This window comes from Sapajus apella, unplaced genomic scaffold (assembly GCF_009761245.1).
Source record: "Sapajus apella isolate SASKATOON/1434 unplaced genomic scaffold, GSC_monkey_1.0 scaffold210, whole genome shotgun sequence".
Taxonomy (NCBI): domain Eukaryota; kingdom Metazoa; phylum Chordata; class Mammalia; order Primates; family Cebidae; genus Sapajus; species Sapajus apella.
In genome coordinates, this window is record NW_022437150.1 from 286,029 (window position 1) to 305,316 (window position 19,288).

Here is a 19,288-nt window from a genome sequence, read left to right on the forward strand (position 1 = left end):
TTATTCTGAGCCCATCCTTGAAAAGGAGGAAGTACACGCTGATTGCTCAATGGGCGGGAGAATTGGTCTATGGAGAAAGTGCATGCTGTTGGTTCACGGGTGAGTCTGGAAAAAGCACCATCTGATTGGCCAAAAAACATCAAGGAAGTTCATTCTCTATGCCCTGGACTCCATCTGGAACCGGCAGCCCAGCCCCCAGGCTTCAGGCCCTCCTTGGCTTGAAGGTTGGGCCTCATTGTGGACCTGCCCCTTCCCAGCTAGGAACCTCTCTGCCTCCTGCCACCATCCATAAGACTAAATCATACTTAAGAGAAGGTATTACACATAGGGTAATATACCAGTAAACTGACAATACTTAATGGAAATGAAAGTATCATAGAGTGGAAAGATAAACAATTAACAAACATAATAGAATAAATTATCCAACGTTTATCTTTTTCACTGTCTTGGATAAGATAGTAATTTTGACAAAATATTGTAATTTCCTCATTTTTATCTTTCTCTGGATTGTGAGATTTTGGAGGACACATATGTACCATTTATTTATATCCCAAGCGTCTTTCCCAGTGCCTGAAAATGTTTAATGAATAGAAATATATTGCATATCCCAGAGTCATTCTACATTATAAGATTTTATGGGAATTATTCCTGAAGGATAAGTACAGAACAAAAAAGTCACTGATAAGAGAATAGTTCTCCTAGGTACTCTCATTAAATCTCTACTCATCAAAATGCCACCTAGAAGTGAGGGGATGATTATCTGAGTTATACTGGGAAAGTTTCAGATTTGATGGTGTGAACAATAGTATTGGATAAATCCCTGGGGCTGCTGAATAGCTCTTAGATGCAACGTAAAGGAAGGGAAGACAACAGCGACAGGAGCTGACTCACTTTAGCTCCCCACTGTAATCAGTCCTTAATTAACTGTTTTCTAAGTCAGATAACCCCAGAGAGTGTCCCATTTTATGGATTATAACAAAACTCATTTGAAACTTTTTAATAGCTGCATGCAGCATAGGAAGAACATGTTAATCAGTTCTCCTCTCCCAAGAGGTGGATCCCTGTGGACATGGAGAAAACAAGATCATTGCTGTTGGTAGCTTAATTCTAATAATTATTATAATTAGATCTCTAGGGTCTTGTTCTTCCTTCCAACTTTTATAAAGAACTGCAGAAGTTGAAAATCATTTTCCTGCTTGCTCTAGTTTTAAGTATTACCCATTGATGTCATCACTCAGAATCCCTTAAGATTGTTCAGTTATGCAGAGAGAATCACATGAGTAAATATAGCTGTCCTTCAATTTTAGAAGAAAAAAAAAACGGCCTAAGAGAAACTACTTTTATCAATAAATCTAAACATTTCTCATTCTTTACTTTCTCCAATCTATAATTCATCTTTCTTTTCTCAACTCCTTCAGAACTTAACTATCAGGGACAATAAGTCAACTGTTAAATGAGCAAGTGGGTTGAGTATTTTTTTTTTTTTACTTAGAAGGCACAGAAAACATTTAAAAAAAATGAAATTAAACTGAAGCTTAATTTTTAAAATTTGCTTTCAAAATTTATCTAACTTTTAAATGTTAAAGAAACATACAGTCAGAATTATATATTACATTTTCATATGGTTATATGTTAACTTTTTTATTTTTAGAAGAATAGGCAAGGAAAATTAAAAATTTACTTCTTTGAAACTTCAGTTATCTGCACATATTTATGTAAATCACAGTATTTTAGAAATTGAAGAGGAAGAAGCTCTTCCAAACTCATTCTACAAGGCCATTGTTACTCTTATACCAAAACCATACAAAACTCAACAAAACAAGAAAACTCCAGGCCAGTATCCCTAATGAACATAGATGCAAAAACTCTCAAAAAATACAGCAAACCAAATTCAATAGCACATTAGAAAGATCATTCACTATGATAAAGTGAAATTTGTCCTGGGGTTGCAAGGATGGTTCATCATACGCAAATCAATAAACATGATATATCATGTTAGCTGAATGAAGGACAAAAACCACATGCCAAAGAAAAGGCATTTGATAAAATTCAACAGCCTTTATGATAAAAACTGTCAAATGAGGTGTACAAGGGACATACCTCAACACAATAAAGTCCGTATATAACAAACCAACAGCTAACATTATACTGAATAGGAAAAGTTGAAAGCTTTGCCTCTAAGATTTGGAAAAATATAAGGATGCCCATTTTTAGCAATTTATTCAACATAGTACTGAAGTTGCTAATCAGAGCAAGTAGGCAAGAGAGAGAAATAAAAGCCATACAAATTGGAAAGGAGAAAACCAAATTGTCCCTGAACAGATGACATGATCATATATATAGAAAACCCTAAAGACACCACCCAAAAAACTGTCAGAACCAATAAACTAATTCAGTAAAGTTGCAATATACAAAATCAGCACCCAAAAATCAGTAGCGTTATCTATAGGCCAATAGCAAGCTATTGGGAAAAAAATCAAGAAAGCAATCGCATTTATAATCACTACAAAAAAAGACACCCAGAAATAAATTTCACCAAGGAGTTGAAAGATCACTACAACAAAAACTATAAAACATTGTTGAGGGCCGGGCGCGGTGGCTCAAGCCTGTAATCCCAGCACTTTGGGAGGCCGAGGCGGGTGGATCACGAGGTCAAGAGATCGAGACCATCCTGGTCAACACGGTGAAACCCCGTCTCTACTAAAAATACAAAAAATTAGCTGGGCATGGTGGTGCGTGCCTGTAATCCCAGCTACTCAGGAGGTTGAGGCAGGAGAATTGCCTGAACCCAGGAGGCGGAGGTTGCGGTGAGCCGAGATCGCGCCATTGCACTCCAGCCTGGGTAACGAGAGCGAAACTCCGTCTCAAAAAAAAAAAAAAAAAACAAACTTTGTTGAAATAAATTAAAGGTACACAAATAAATGGAAAGATATTCATGTTCATGGATTAAAAGAATTAATATTGTTTAAATGTCTATGATACCCAAAGCAATCTATAGATGCAATGCAATCAAAATAGCAAGGATATGCTTCACATAAAATAAAAAAATCCCTTAATTCATGTGAAACCACACATACCAAAAAAGAAAAACTAAATAACCAAAGCCACCTTGAACTGTGATTTTGAGGTTTTTGAACAAGAAGGACAAACCTGGTGACACCAAACTACTTGATTTAAAAATATACTACAAAGCAATAGTAACTAAAACAGCATGGTACTGGTGTGAAAATTCATATAAATCAATGTTACAAAATAGGGAACCCAGAAATAAATCCACACAATAATGGCCAACTGATTTTCTACAAATGTGCCAAAAAATACACATTGGGAAAAGGCCAGTCTCTTTAATAAATGGTGCCAGGAAAACTGTATATTAATATGCAAAAAAAATGAAGCAAGATAGACCCCTATCTTTAACCATATACAAACATCAACTCAGAATGGACTCAAGACTTAAATGTAAGTCCCAAGATGGCAAAACTACTAGAAGAAAACATAGAAGAAACGCTTTATAACATTGGCATGGGCAAGGATCTTTGGATAAGACCTCAAAAGCACAGACTACCAAAACAGACAAATGAGATTACACCAAACTAAAGAGCTTCTGCACAGCAAAGGAAACAATCAAAAGAATGAAGGGATAACCTATAGAATGTGAGAAAATATTTGCAAACTATGCATCTGATAAGGGGTTGATATCCAGAATATATAAGGAACTCAAACCACTCTATAGCAATAATAATTATAATTATTAATTATCTGATCATGTCTTTAAAATAGGCAAAAGATCTGAAAGACATTTCTCAAAAGAGGATATATAAATGACCCACAGATCTATGGAAAATGCTTAACATCACTAATAGTCATGGAAATGCAAATCAAAGCCACAATGAGATACCACCCCACCCCGATTAGAATGGCTATTCAATAACAAATAACAAATGCTAGTATGGATGTGGAGAAAATGGAGCTCTTATACACTGTTGGTGGGAAAATAATTAGTACAGCAATTATGGAAAACACTGTCAAGCTTCCTAAAAACACTGAAAATAGATTAAAATTAAATTAAATTAGATCAAATCAAAATATGATCCAGCAATCCCACTATTGCATATATATCCAAAGAAATTAAAATCAGTATGTATAAGAGGTATCTGCACACCTATGTTTATTGCAGCAGTATTCACAATAGCCAAGATATGCAATCAACCTAAGTACCCATCAATGGATGAATGGATAAAGGAATGTGGTATATATACACAAAGGAATGCTATTCAGTCATAAAAAAGGAGATCTTCTAATTTGTGGCAACATAGATGAACTTGGAGGACATGCATCAGGTAAAATAAACCAGGCACAGAAAGACAAATACCACACAATTTCACTCATATGTGCAATCTAAAGAAATCTATCTCATAGGAATAGAGTAGGATAGTAGTTACCGGAAACTGGGGGATTAAGGAGAGGGGAGTATGAGGGGCATTCACTCAATTGGTACAAAGTTACAGTAAGTTAGAGTAGTAAATTCTAATGCTCTTTTGCACAGTAAGGTCACTTATAGTTAATAAGATCACATTGTATATTTCAAAATATTCTATATTAAATACTACTCTATATCATATGTTAAAACATTATTCTATATATTAAAATACATATAGTCCTCTATAGCTAGAAGAATTTTGAATGTTCTCACCACAAAGAAGTGATAAATGTATGAGGTGATAGCATACTAAATACCCTGTTTTTTAATTTATTTATTTTTTTGAGATGGAGTCTCATTCTGTCACCCAGGCTGGAGAGCAGCGGCACGATCTCGGCTCACTGCAACCTCCGCCTCCCAGCTTCAAGCAATTCTCCTGCCTCAGCCTCCTGAATAGCTGGGACTACAGGTACATGCCACCACACCTGGCTAATTTTTATAATTTTTTTTAGCGGAGATGGGGTTTTGTCAATATTAGTCAGGTTGGTCTTGAACTTCTGACCTCACTATCTGTCCACCTCAGCCTCCCAAAGTGCCGGGATTACAGACGTAAGCCACCACACCTGGTCTCCTGATTTGATCATTGTAGAGTTTATACATAGCAAAGTATCACACTAGGCCATAAACATGTACAATTATTATGGACCAATTTAAAAAACACTTTTTAATATGAAAAGTTTTAGAAAGAAAAGGATTAATTGAAAATCCCGGCCGGGCGCGGTGGCTCAAGCCTGTAATCCCAGCACTTTGGGAGGCCGAGGCGGGTGGATCACGAGGTCAAGAGATCGAGACCATCCTGGTCAATATGGTGAAACCCCGTCTCTACTAAAAATACAAAAAATCAGCTGGGCATGGTGGCGCGTGCCTGTAATCCCAGCTACTCAGGAGGCTGAGGCAGGAGAATTGCCTGAACCCAGGAGGCGGAGGTTGCGGTGAGCCGAGATCGCGCCATTGCACTCCAGCCTGGGTAACAAGAGCGAAACTCCGTCTCAAAAAAAAAAAAAAAAAAAAAAAAAAAGAAAATCCCCTTCCTTCAAACTTCAGTTATTTTGGCATACGCATGTTAATTTTAATATTTTAGAAATGGGGAGGCATTATACCTGAAATTGTGAAACACAATTTTTCAAAAGTTAAACGTATTTTATATACTTAATATATAACTATATATTAATAATTTTATTAATTTTAATATAGTATTAACAATTTCTATTTACTCTGTATTTAATACCATTTTAATATATTTAAAATATATTTGAAATATTTACTATATAATACATTCAAAATATGTTTAACATATTTTTGTTTAGCTTCCATATCAACACACACACACTACATTTTTCTGTGACTTTTTACTTTTTATTTATGAATGTACAAACATTTACTTAACCATTATTCAGTCAATGAACATTTAGTCTGTTCCCTTTTTTTAAACCCACAATCTAACTGTGCTATGTATACATCTTTTTGCACTTATATAAGTATTTCTAACAGTAAATCCCTGAAAGTAGAATTAATGGGTTTAAAGACTTATGCATTTACCAAATTTCCAAAAATCTGGTAAAACTATCCTCCAAAAATTTAAAACCAATTTACATTCTCACACACAGTTTATGAGAGTGCCATTCTCTATCATCATAAATTGAATACAACCCAACTGAAAAGTATGTACAATATGACATGAGAAAAATAATTAGATTGTTGTGTTAATTTGTACTTATTTAATTATACATTAGGTTGAAAAAATATTACATGTTTTAAGACCATATGCATTACAATTTCAGTAAATTGGATCTCACTATCCTTTGCCTATTTGTCTTGTCCAGGTAAGCGTAATCCTTTTTATTTGAAAAAAACGTATACATTGGAAAAAGCTCTTTGATCACTAAGAATATTTGTCGTCTGTTCTACATATGTGTTGTAAATATTTTTCTCTGTTTTCAAAAACAGAGCAGAATTTATCTGGAAACCTATTGAGCCATTGTAATTTGTTCATTGTCCATAATACTTGATTCTTACATTGCTTTTTACTTCACTCTTATTTTTATGAAATGATATAATTTTAAACCCAGATAACATATATATGTTCTGATTCTGAAATAATATTTTTAGGGTTAGTCATGAATTTCAAATAGCACCAGTTTGTAGAAAATGTAAGCTTTAATGTCTCACAGCAACAAATGTGCTCAACGTTTCTTCTTAGGCTACGTGCCACTCCTAAATAAATCTCTCTAACCCTTAACTTCCCGTAGAGACAATATTTTCATTTTGGAGGTTCTTGGGGAACATCAATCAATCAAATTTCATGTGTTTATTTTGTATGTAATATATTCCAGTAACTTTAACAATTGAACCTGTAAATAAAAGTTACAAATCAAGTGACAACAGCAAAACAACAACAAAAAGAACGCTTTTGGATTTAATATAATTTTCAGTTGGAAATTATATTAAAATATAAATAAATTAGAGTGTAATATTCTTTCCTAAGAAAGTTCACTAAATCTCAATTCAAGAACAAAGAAGTGTTCAAATGCTGTTCAAATTTGTGCTATGTTGCCAAATTTATTTTTTGCGCCACCAAACTCCAAAAATATTTTATCATAGAAACAAAAACTCAAATTTTAAAGATATGAATAGCTATTGCCCAGATGAAAACCTAAAAAAGGACCTAAGAGTTTTGATACCCAATCATCTGATGTTACTGCATGATTTCCCACAAGAATTTACTCTTCTATTCTCTTCTGCAGCACTAGTTAATTACCCAAAGGGGCATGCAATCCCCATGATCTTTGCAAGAAAACATGTTAAGCCAACTGTCAGGTACTACTTTTGATGCTAAGAAATTAGTCCTCCATTTTTTTCCCCATTTGAGTCTATAAGACCTTTCAAATCTGCCTTCGTTATTTTGTAGAGTCAGAAGGACATCCTTGCCATGGAGCTTTGGTTGACAGCTCCAGAGAGCCTGCTGAACACCAGGTATTGTCCCAAATGGCAGGTAGATAGAGGAAGAATGTGAACACTATTTTTCCGTTACAATTGCCTCTTTTCTCTATAATTTAATTAACCCATAGCAATTACTCCATTTTACCTTTTTCTAAAGTAGTGCAACACCATTACTCTATCACTTAAATTGTAAGAAAAGGAATCGCATGGTTTTGTTCCTCTTTTATCTTCAAAAAAAAAAAAAAACCAACCCAGAATCTAATGCAAAGAGAGTTTGGAACTTATCAGCTTGTTTCTTGACAAGTTGAGATTGTTGTAATTACTTCTATATGATTTCTGGTGCGTTCGTGTCATAATTGTACTGTTACTTTCTATTTCTATTAACCACATAATCTTCCACAAAATCCTAGATAACAATCCACGCCAGAGGAAATAACATGAATATTTCTTCTTCCTATATGCTTTGGGAAAGTTGAAACCAGGTAAGCCTAAATGACCAGAGAAAATGGATAAATTTTTCTTTACTTCGGTATATTATATTTGACTATGGAAAATAAATTTACTATAAGAATATCTATGTCAAGACATTTTCACGGAAGACAAGTTTTTCATTTGAAAATCAAAATATCTGTGACAAAAGTTTAAGTCCTATTCTGTATTTATTTTTTCTCAATTTCCCAATTAAAAGCAGCCATTAATTCTCTAGATTGCATCATAGTGTGAAGTATATTTTACACCCATATTGTACCTGCTGCTCTATTTTTACACTTCTCCTTTCCTGTTATTTTACTTTTATCCTAGTGTCCTTTAATCCAGTTGTGAGTATGTGTCTTTCATGAATCGATCTCACTTTTTTCTTCTTAGCCACGTTAGGGTCATTTTTTTAAATTTCTGTTTTTAAATTATGGTTTTTAAAATTCCTTTTTAGTTACCACATTCTCCTTCTTCTGTCTCTATTCCTCCCTAGTCCCTATTGCCATGCACCTTTCCTCTGTAAGCTAATTACATTGTTTTTAACATTTGCAAAAGACTAACTGAAGACAAAGTGTATTCAAAGTTGCCATTTTATTACTGGAGAGAATATCCTCTCTGACTTTGTCAATCTTGGTTGCAAAATTCTGTTGCTTACAAAGACATGAATTGTAGAGATCCAAGGTATTTCATGGGACTAAAGAACTGTGATATTTAATAGATACATTTATAACCTAAGTGAAAAGATAACATTAACACTTTATGCCACAATAATTAGGATATAATAGTCCAGCTCACAGTGGGCAGTAGTTCCCTGTGTTTCGTGTTTTTCAAAAATGCAAGTAGTGAGCTCAGCCATGGTTGTCACATTTTCAGGTCATTGTCAACATTGAGGGCATGTAGAAGACAGCTACTAGGGTGATAATACGCCTGATAACCATGTATAAGAAGACTGAAGGAAAGTGAATGTCTTGGACTACAGAAAATTTAGTCAAGATGTAGTAAATGTCTATAATGTTAATGGATGTTGGCCGGGTGTGGTGGCTCACGCCTGGCCGACATCCATTCAGTCCAGCACTTTGGGAGGCTGAGGAAAGAGGATCAGTTGAGGCCAGGAGTTTGACACCAGCCTGGGCAATATAGCGAGACCTTATCTCTAAAAAAACATGAACAAAATTAGCTGGGCATGGTGGTATGCGCCTGTAGTCACAGCTACTCAGGAGGCTGAGGTGGGAGGATTGCTAGATTCTGAGAAACAGAGGTTGCAGTGAGCTGAGGTCATACCATTGCACTCCAGCCTGCGCTACAGAGCAGGACCTTGTCTCAAAAAAAAAAAAAAAAAAGTTAATTATGTCATATGAAGAAGTATTAGATTGGTGTGTATTCAAAAAAGTCAAAATAGTACCCTGTCTCAAAAAAAAATGTTAATTACATCATATGAAGAGGTCTTAGATCGATGTGTATTCAATAAAGTTAAAATAATTTGTCTTGTGCATTATAGGGAAAAAATATCTTCATAATAAAAAGAGGATTATAAATAAGAATTTCCCAACAATGAAACACTTTGCCTTATGTGTTTGAACAAATGATAAACAGTTAATATAGCTAGCTGGCAGAAGATATGCTACAATTATTGAATGGGATGAGAGGCTTGATGGTTATGTTCCCCCAAATCCTGACATTCAATGGCATTCTGATAATGCAGATTAAATATTCTTCATTTTGTCCCTACCAGCTATACAGATGATACGAAAGGAAGGCAATGGAAAAATGCAATGACAGCTCAGAGTACGGTTTTATCCTGGTGGGTTTCTCTGATTGTCCCAAGCTGGAGATGGTGCTCTTTATAATAAATTTTATTCTGTATTCCATGGCTGTGCTAGGAAATTCGACCATAATCCTTGTGTGTATATTAGACTCTCGACTTCACACCCCAATGTACTTCTTTCTGGCAAATCTTTCCTTTCTAGATCTCTGCTTCAGTACTAGTTGCATTCCGCAAATGCTGGTAAACCTCTGGGGCCCTGACAAGACCATCAGCTATGCCGGCTGTGTTGTCCAGCTTTTCTCTTTCCTTTCCGTTGGGGGAATTGAGTGCATCCTTCTGGCTGTCATGGCCTATGACCGCTATGCTGCAGTCTGCAGACCTCTGCACTACCTGGTCATTATGCACCCCCAGCTATGTCTAGGACTGGTGGCTGCAGCCTGGGGGAGTGGACTGGTCAATGCCATTGTCATGTCACCACTAACCATGACCCTCTCCAGATGTGGCCACTGCCGAGTTAACCATTTCCTCTGTGAAATGCCAGCACTGATCAAGATGGCTTGTGTGGATGCTCGTGCCGTGGAAATGCTGGTCTTTGCTTTTGCCGTTCTCATCGTCCTATTGCCCCTCACTCTTATTCTTGTCTCCTACGGCTACATCGCTGCAGCTGTGCTAAGAATCAAGTCGGCTGCCAGGCGATGGAAGGCCGTCAAGACCTGTAGTTCTCACCTCACAGTGGTCTCCCTGTTTTATGGGAGCATCATCTATATGTATATGCAGCCAGGAAACAGCTCTTTCCAAGACCAAGGCAAGTTTCTCACTCTCTTCTACAACCTGGTGACTCCTATATTGAATCCCCTCATATATACTTTAAGGAATAAGGAGGTGAAATGGGCACTGAAGAAAGTTTTGGGGAGGCAATAACGAACTGGAAAAGTATGGTAAGTTATGAAGTCTTAGGCAAAAGATCTTTTCCAAATACATTATTTTGTGCTTATAATAAATCTAGCCATTGTGTCAAACATTCTTGGATTTTTAAAATATGAATAAATACACTAAAGTATATCCAAAGTTAATATGAATCAACCATAGCTACACATAATATAAATGTCTTAGCATAATAATATTTAGTAAAAAGAATTAAGTCTCAGAAGAAAGGTGAAATAACTCTCATATAGACATAAAATAAACTCAACTCAATAATTGAACTCAATGAGGGACCCACGCAGGTGTAATAACTGGTTCAAAACAGCCAAACTAGTTCAAAAATAGTCAAAGAAGCACAAATTTATAAGAAGAAAAGGAATGTAGAAATGAATATGCAAATAGAGGCTAAACTTGCTGGTTCCACTGTGGGAGAGGGAAGTCAATTCAATCTCTGACCATTAGGACTGAATTTGTATGTCATAAACAAGAATTATTTTATATTGCTATCAGTTAATAATTTATAAGATTGTAAAATATCTGCCACAGAATCAGAATCAGATTGATCAAAGGGATGTCCTCTAGAATCTAGACAACCCATAATTTTTTGTTGAAGCCATACATTTTTCCCTATAAGCTAAATTATATATCTTATTTATGTTACAACACTAAGTATATAGTCGCAAGCCTCTTAATTAACCTGGGTCATACAGAGAATAAGTGGGTTTTGAACATGGTGTATATGATGCCTGAACCGTTGCTGTTAACCACTGAATAATACTGTCTTTGTTATGGAGTGTTGGTGCACAGATTACTCAATAATCAGCTACAGGCTGTTTGTTTCGTCTGTTTGTACAATCCTTCAAGCATGAGGGATATGCTAATAGACCCTCTAAGAGAGTTCTCACCACTTACTATTATTGTCATTTCCAAATTGCCTCATGCAAACTCCCCATCCAAATCTTTTCTATGTTTTGGTGGTCAGCTCAATGCAACATACTTAGAAAATTTTCTGAGACTCTTTGATTTTAAAATGTTCTATCACTCCTTTTAACCTATGGCATTTTTATACAGTGAAATGACAGGTTTTCTACTTCATATTCTATTTACACATTTCACATGTCTTCTATTAGACTGTAAGTTCCTTGATGGTAGGGCTATTTATTTTCTTAATCTCTCTTAGCATTACTCCAGGTATTAAGTTGATTTAAAGTGCCTTGTAGATCGTAAGTGATCAAATTGATCAAAGGGATGTCCTCTAGAATCTAGATAATCTAGAATCTAGACAATGCTTAATTTTTCATCGAAGCATAAATTTTTCCCTATAAGCTAAATAATATATCTTATTTATGTTAAGATACTACTACAATGTTTCCCTATAAGCTAAATCATATATCTTATTTATGTTAAGACATATAATTTAGCTTATAGGAAAACATTCTAGTAGCATGGGGATTTAGCTTATAGGGAAAAATTCTAGTAGCTTGGGGTGGTTATTAATTTTAACTGATTAATTATATCCATAATTTGTTCATTTTTAATTGATGCCACTATCTAATTTTGTCTTTGTTCTTCAAAATTACAAATAAATCTGTAACAATATAATGTCTCAGTTTAAACCTGCTGTGAAAAGTTTTATACTTTTCTTTCTTAATTCAGTGTAAACTCTACAACAAGAGGAAAAAAACAGTCATTAAGGAATTTCTTACCATAGGTTTCAAAAGTCATCCCCAGATTTTTGTAATAAAAATATTTTTTTCTTTTAAATATGCATTATAAACTCAAGAGAAATTATGATGAATTCTGCCACAATCTAGAGGAAGCTGGGTGGTAACAACAGTACAGCATTCTAAGTTCCAGAAGAAAGGTGAATTGGCTCTCATGTAGACATAAAATTACTGCTAAAATAACTGCTACACTGCAGTGTGCAAACCTTTGTGCTCTATGGTCATTATGCACCCCCAGCTGTGTCTATGACAATAGTGCAATGTTGACATGCATGCAACAATAGTGCATCAAATCCTCTTTGGATTGGCATAAGAAGAATATTTCTCCCCTCATTGACATGGTTGTCTTTCACGCAATTTCTTTATGTCTCAAGTTCATTATTCCCCACCCATTTCCCATTGTTAATCAAACATTAAAACCAGCAAAAATATTTTCAAAAAAAAGCTTCTGTAAATTTAAGTGGGAAAATATATGTTTGCAATTCATAGATGTGCTGGAAAGTTGTAAAGGCCAGTGGGAGGGATTATATTTATGTAATACCAAATTTCACACTGAAAATAAAAATTACTTTTATTGAATGTATTGCAATAAGCAGGTGGAAAAATGCCTTAAATGAACTTGCTTTTGTCTCTGGTGCACAGCTGCATATGCCATTTTTTAAAGCTACGGAGATTTAAGTTAGGGGACATCAAGAATTTCTATTCTTGTGATAAATGTATAAACCCCCATAATATATAAGTTTGGTGATTTCCAAATAGCTTATTCTTCTTTGCTACTTCTTTTTGTAAAAGTTTGCTTTAACTATAAAAAGACAAGACAATCTGTGTAGGTGTCTGAAAGCAAATGTGAGTGTCAACAGGTAGCTACTGAGGCAGGCTCTCCTGAGGTGGGAATTGGGAATGACAGGAGGAATGACTGCATGCCCACTGTCACCTGGGCTGCACTGCTGCCCAGCCTCACCTATCAGAATGTATCATTAGACTAAGGAAGCAACCAACTGTGGGTGACCCACCCCCCATATAGGCACCGAGGAAGGAGAGCTAAGCAGAATCCTGGCACAATTAGGGCCCGAAGAATATCTCAGTTTATAGTGTTACTACTCAGTTATTTCCTTTTATATTATTCTTTATATAATCATATATTAGTTTATAGAATTAGGGCTTGAAGAATATCTGTTTATAGTGTTACTACTCAGTTATTTCCTTTTATATAATCCTTTACATATAATAATATATTAGTTTTTAGAATTAAGGCTTGAAGAATATCTCAGTTTATAGTGTTACTACTCGGTTATTTCCTTTTATATACTCTTCTATATATAATCATATATTAGTTCATAGAATGAGTGCCTAAAGAATATCTTACCACTCAGTTATTTCCCTAGATATATCTATATCTTAGTTCATAATTGGAGGAATGCCTAGAGTAGACACAGTACAGAGCATGAATTAAGGAATAAGCAGCTTATAGTCGGAGGAATGTCTGGAGCAGACACAGTGCAGAGCATGATTTAAGGGGAAAAGTTATACCAGGACAAGATTCCATGGCCCAGGCAGCAGCGTTCAGTATTGTAAAGATACCTGCTGTATGGCAGGCTTGGGGCAAGAGCCACTCCTCCTAATAAAGGAGTTGTAGGACCTTGCGTCCAGTTCTTGCGGAGGGCTGCCCTCAGATTGGCAAGCCCTTGAGCATCCGAGGGCTCAAAATCCCTCCGGATAATCGCACCTTGGTGACTGTGAACTTGATCAGCTCTTGTTACTATGCTGCTCGAAAAGCATCCTCCTATAGAATTCATCAGGAGCTGCCAGCAGGTGGCGGTAGACCCTGACAGCTCTGTGACTGCTGTGTGACTTAAGCCTCCCATAGATCTTCTTAGGAGTAGCATGCCCATAGATAGAGGTATTGCACACTGCACCCTCTTCACTGCTCACGGCCCACCTCCACGCCTTGGTGATCTAATGGGGTGGACCCCTTACTGCACACGGCCCACTTCCTTGCCTCAATGACCTAATGGGGGTGGACCCCTTGCTGCACACTGTCCATCTCCTAACCTAGCTGACCTAATGGGGTTGGGCCCCTTGTTTTATTGCTCACGACCCTATCACTATCCTTAAAGATAACTTCACTCACTACCCTGCCCCCTAACCTATACACAATAAATACAGACACTTCCGGACATTCAGAGCCTCGCCTAACTCCACATATGGGTGGCACAGCCCCCCTGAGCCCAGCTGTGTTTTCCTTGTACTTCTGTGTCCTGTCTCTTTATTTCTTGGATCCTGCGCCTCAGCACAGCATAAGGGACACCCCACGACCCTGTGGGGTCCTTAGCCCATTTTTACTCTTCCTCCTTAAGTCAGTGCAACTCTAAACAAATGGTTAAATTGCCCTAAATAGTTCTAGAAATATTCACCAGCATTATTAAGTTGCTTCAACTTTCAATCTACACTTATGTCTATAAACTTAATTAGTATTCTTAGGAATGACAAATTAATTTTCCTGTTTTAAATCTCAACATAAAACTTCCATTAGACTAGCTATGATAAATTCTGGGTGACAGCAAACATTCTGACATGATTATATTACAATATTAATTTCAGGAAAACGTGTTCTTTGTAAGTAGAAGGAATACAATGAAGCAAAATTAGTCATTAATAACATTTGAACCATAAAAACTTCTTGATTTATTTGGGGGTAAAAATAAGTATTTCCTTTGTTTGAAGAATGGTATATTTTGGGCTCTGAAAGCTCATACTACACGATCTTTATTAGCATAATAACAGCTCTTTGAGAGGGATGGAAACGCCAGACGTGTGAGCCCTGTTAGAGAGACACAATAGGCCCTGCCTTAATTTTCCCTCAGGATCAACAGACAATAGAGTAACCAGCATTAAACGTGATGCCACTAATAGTCCGCTCTACATGCGGCACCACTGGAGACCAGCCCTGGGGCCAGAGGCACTCGTTTGGTTGGCTCAGGGAAGTTAACTTCCAGGAATTTGGATCCTGGGTGACATCTTCAAGCAAATAACACAAATATGACATGGCCATTTGGTTACCTCCTGAGTTCTAGAGTCTTAATAAGACTCCTCTCTACTCAGTTCTCTCAATTAGTCATTGGGACAACTGCAGAAATACCTTTTTTATTGAAGACAACCTAGCACCAGCACCTCTGTTGCCTTCCGTGGGTTACCTTCATCATAGTTCATTGTGTTCTTGATTGTCGGGCTCTTGATTGTCCCCCTGCCTTTTTTTTTTAACTAAATAATTCTGTTATATCTCCTCCTGAAACCACATTAAATATCTTCAGGAGTATGGCATATATATGTTGCAGTAGTTTATGGTTACTGAGAGCCCCTTGACCAATTCTATTCCCAGCAGCAGAGGGAGTTGGGAGGGTGACAGAATGATCCACAGACTGCTGGTTTTTCCTTCTTAAACTGGAAAGTGATCCTACTGGTCTAGTAACTGTATAAATCTGAATTGACAAGGGTAGATAATTTTAAGCCATAGTTCAAATCCTACATAAACACGTTGCCGTACTATTTAGTGTCAAGAAAATGATAGAAAAACTTTCCAAGCTTCAATCACCTATCTTTTACTCAAACTTTGACTACTTCTTTCTCAAAATTCTACTTCTTGTATTAAATGCATATAAATGCATTAAGCACAATCTTTTGATATGATATAAATGTATTGTTGATGTATAACATTCTTGATTTTTAATATGGATAAATATGGTATATTTAAGAGGAATACCATACAATAGTCAACATGAATGAATTTCACCTACACACACTGATATGAATGAGTCTAGTAGCAATATTAAGAAAAAAAGTAATTCTCAGAAGATACATGTAATATACTAGCCTGTTTATAAGCTAAAAACAAATAGAATTAAACCATGTACCTTTATGACTAAAAATATGTGTCATAAAACTAAATATAAGGAAATGATAAACATAAAATTTAGGGTAATCATTTTTACCAGTGAAAGACAGCAGGGATACGGAAAGGTAAGAAACTTACACGCAGATATAAGTTACTACCAACATTCAGAATCTCTTGGCAGATGGTGGGTTCATGTGTGTTTATGACAGATTTGAAAAATAACATTATTTGTATTAGTCTAAGGCTTTACACCTTTACATAAAAGAGAGACACAAGCAGCAACTTTTTGGGAAGCTGGTAACCAGGTTAGTAGATCCAATTAAGCTAAATATAACCCGGTTGGGGAAAGAGGAAGAACATAAGCAAGCTGATTTATTTTGCATAACCTTTGATAGGGGTTGGATTGTGAGGCTTTAGCGATTTTTGAATGTAAGGGTGCAAGTAATTCTCAGGAGAGATTATTTTGAAAGTCTGTATAAGACACAACTAAACCTCCATTTCTCCTCTCACTCCATCAGCTAAGTGATCATTCTCCCCAAACTTTGGCAAAAATGTGGTCTTCTCCACTGCGAGGTTGAACAGAAATGAAATCAGACTCTGAAATCCCAAGTTCAGCCCAGTTGAGTAATCTGCTGAAAACGAGGGAATGGATGAGAGTCTAGATACTCAATTGTGAGACTCTCCCAATCCGTGTTCTCCCACTGGTTTGAGATCACTATCAGACTTGTTTATGAATCCCACCAGAGTCTTTCAAAGGTTCTTCTTTGAGTAAATTGTCCACACCCTGCCCACCAAAACACCTGTTGACACTGATGATTATGGATATCTGACGGGAATGACAAGCCAGAGCCAACTCCAGTAAAACCCATCAAGTCACAAGTCCTGTCCACACAGCCTGTGTCCCATTATCCCATAATCTTATAGTACTTCACTCTCAAAAAAATCATGGTCAGTCACAGATGAAGGAAAACCTCTAGCATGAAGGAACTGATTACCTAGCTATTTAGATATGCATATCCAAATTCCTGACCAAACTGGAGCAGAAACCCTTGAAGACTGTAAGCAAACAGTATCTTCATAAAGTGTTCTGACTTAGAGATCTAATCAACACATTGAGCTCAAAACTTTAAAATCACTGCAAATGATCCATCCAGATGGTGTTATACCTGATAGTCAAGTTGTCTAATCCTGAAACACTCCAGCTTAAGCTCTAATTTATGTACTATGATCTTTTCATGGGGTGAATTTTTATTAGAAATGAAATGTTGGTTTAACATTCAATGAAAGATGTTAAAAATTTCTACACTGAAAACTAACAAATATGTATGAAAACAATTAAAGAAAATTTAAATAAATATAGAGATATATTTTGATTAGAAGTTTCTGCATTTTAAGACATATGTTTTTTCTTAAAATGATCTATTGATAGCATCCCAATCTAAATCCAAGCAGGACTTTTTATAGAAATCGACAAAATGATCTCAATATTTACATGAAAATGCAACAGATTAAAAAGCCAAAATCTTTCAGAAGAAAAAAGTATTACATAGGAAAGACAATTAAGTTAATGGAACAGAATAGACTCCATCAATAGATTTAAACATAAATATTCATTCAATTTCTTTAAAATGTTACTAAAGCATTTTAAAAGAAAAAAATTTTTAATAAATGGAGCTGGTGTAATTGAATATCCATGTAGGGGAAGAAAATCCTACTTCATACTATACACAAAAAATTAATTGAGACAAGTCATGGAACTAAATGCAAAAGTTAAATCTATGAAGTTTTGTTCTTATTGTTTATCACTGCATAACAAATCACCTCAAATTCAAGAGGTGAAACAATTACAACTACTTATTATGATATGATTGCATGAGTTAGTTATTTAGACATGACACAATGAAGATGTCTAATTTCTGCTCCATGATATCTGGGGCCTCAGCTAAGATAGCTTGAAAGGTTAAAAATGTCTGTTACAGCTTATCTGGGGCCTAATGTCTGTGGCTTCGTTTCTTCTCCACATATCATCATCTGGGAGTAAAATATCCAAGATGATCTTTCACTTACATGTCTGATGCTTAATCTGAGATGCTTAGAACAGCTGGGTGCTCACTGGGACAACTCTTTCTCCACCATTGTGATCTCAGGGGAGTTAGACTTCTAACATGATGTCTGGCTTCCTCTACCATGAGTGTTCCTTCCAAGAAACCATGGCAGAATCTTGAAGGCTTCCTATGACCAAGACTCCATAATTCCAGGATGTAACTTTCACTACATTCTGTCAATCAGATTAGTCACTAAGGCCAGCCAGACCATATTCAAGGGGAAAGAAAGAATACATTCTTTCCCTTATTGGGAAGAATAGCATTATGTGTGCAATGACACAATCTACCACAACCGTGGAAAAGAGTATATAGACAAAGATTTCTTAAACCGTACACAAAAGATGCTAACAATATATGGGGGAAAATAAGTCAGAATGCATAAAAATTTAAAACTTTCTATAATCAAAGACACCGCTGAGAACATCAAAGGGCAAGCCACTGAATACTAGAAAAAATACCATACATACCTCGAATTTTTTAAATGACTCATATTTAGAACCTGTAAAGAACTCCTGCATCAATAACAAAAAAAAATAGCAAAATTTTTTAAAATGGGTCAAAAATTTGAAGAACCTTTGCAAAAAGAAATCCAACATATGATAAATATATGAAAAGTACTCAACTCAGTGCTTTTCAAAAATACATAAATTCTAAGTACATTAAGATCTCACTACACATAATGGCTAAAAATACAAAGACTGACAATATCAAGTGTAGGTGAAAATATGGAATAACTTGAACTCTCATACATTTCTGGTGGGAGTATTAAAATGGTACAACCATTTTGGAAAGCTGTTCAGCAGTTTCTTATAAAGTTAATCATACACTGTATCAGTCATCTACTGCCACCTTAACTAACTTGTTCAAAGTTCAGTAGCATAAAGCTATATATATATATAGCTTTATGCTACTAAACCAGCCTGGGTAACATAATTTGTGTGTGTGTGTGTGTGTGTGTGTGTGTGTGTGTGTGTGTGTGTGTGT

At 35.8% G+C, this 19,288-nt stretch overlaps 2 protein-coding genes across 2 annotated transcripts in view; one reads left to right on the forward strand and one right to left on the reverse strand.

Moving 5' to 3' along the window:
* The window catches only part of LOC116544217, a 112,709-nt gene that overhangs the window by 24,202 nt on the left and 69,219 nt on the right, over positions 1 to 19,288 (reverse strand). The window lies entirely within an intron of this gene.
* Positions 9,654 to 10,580, forward strand: LOC116544216 (putative olfactory receptor 2W6). Its single transcript, XM_032270409.1, has one exon. The coding sequence runs from the start codon at positions 9,654 to 9,656 to the stop codon at positions 10,578 to 10,580; it is 927 nt and encodes a 308-aa protein (XP_032126300.1).

What these genes read in the sequence shown, in the direction of transcription:
- LOC116544216 (XM_032270409.1), top strand. Translation starts at nt 9,654, where the DNA reads ATGGAAAAATGCAATGACAGCTCAGAGTACGGTTTTATCCTGGTGGGT.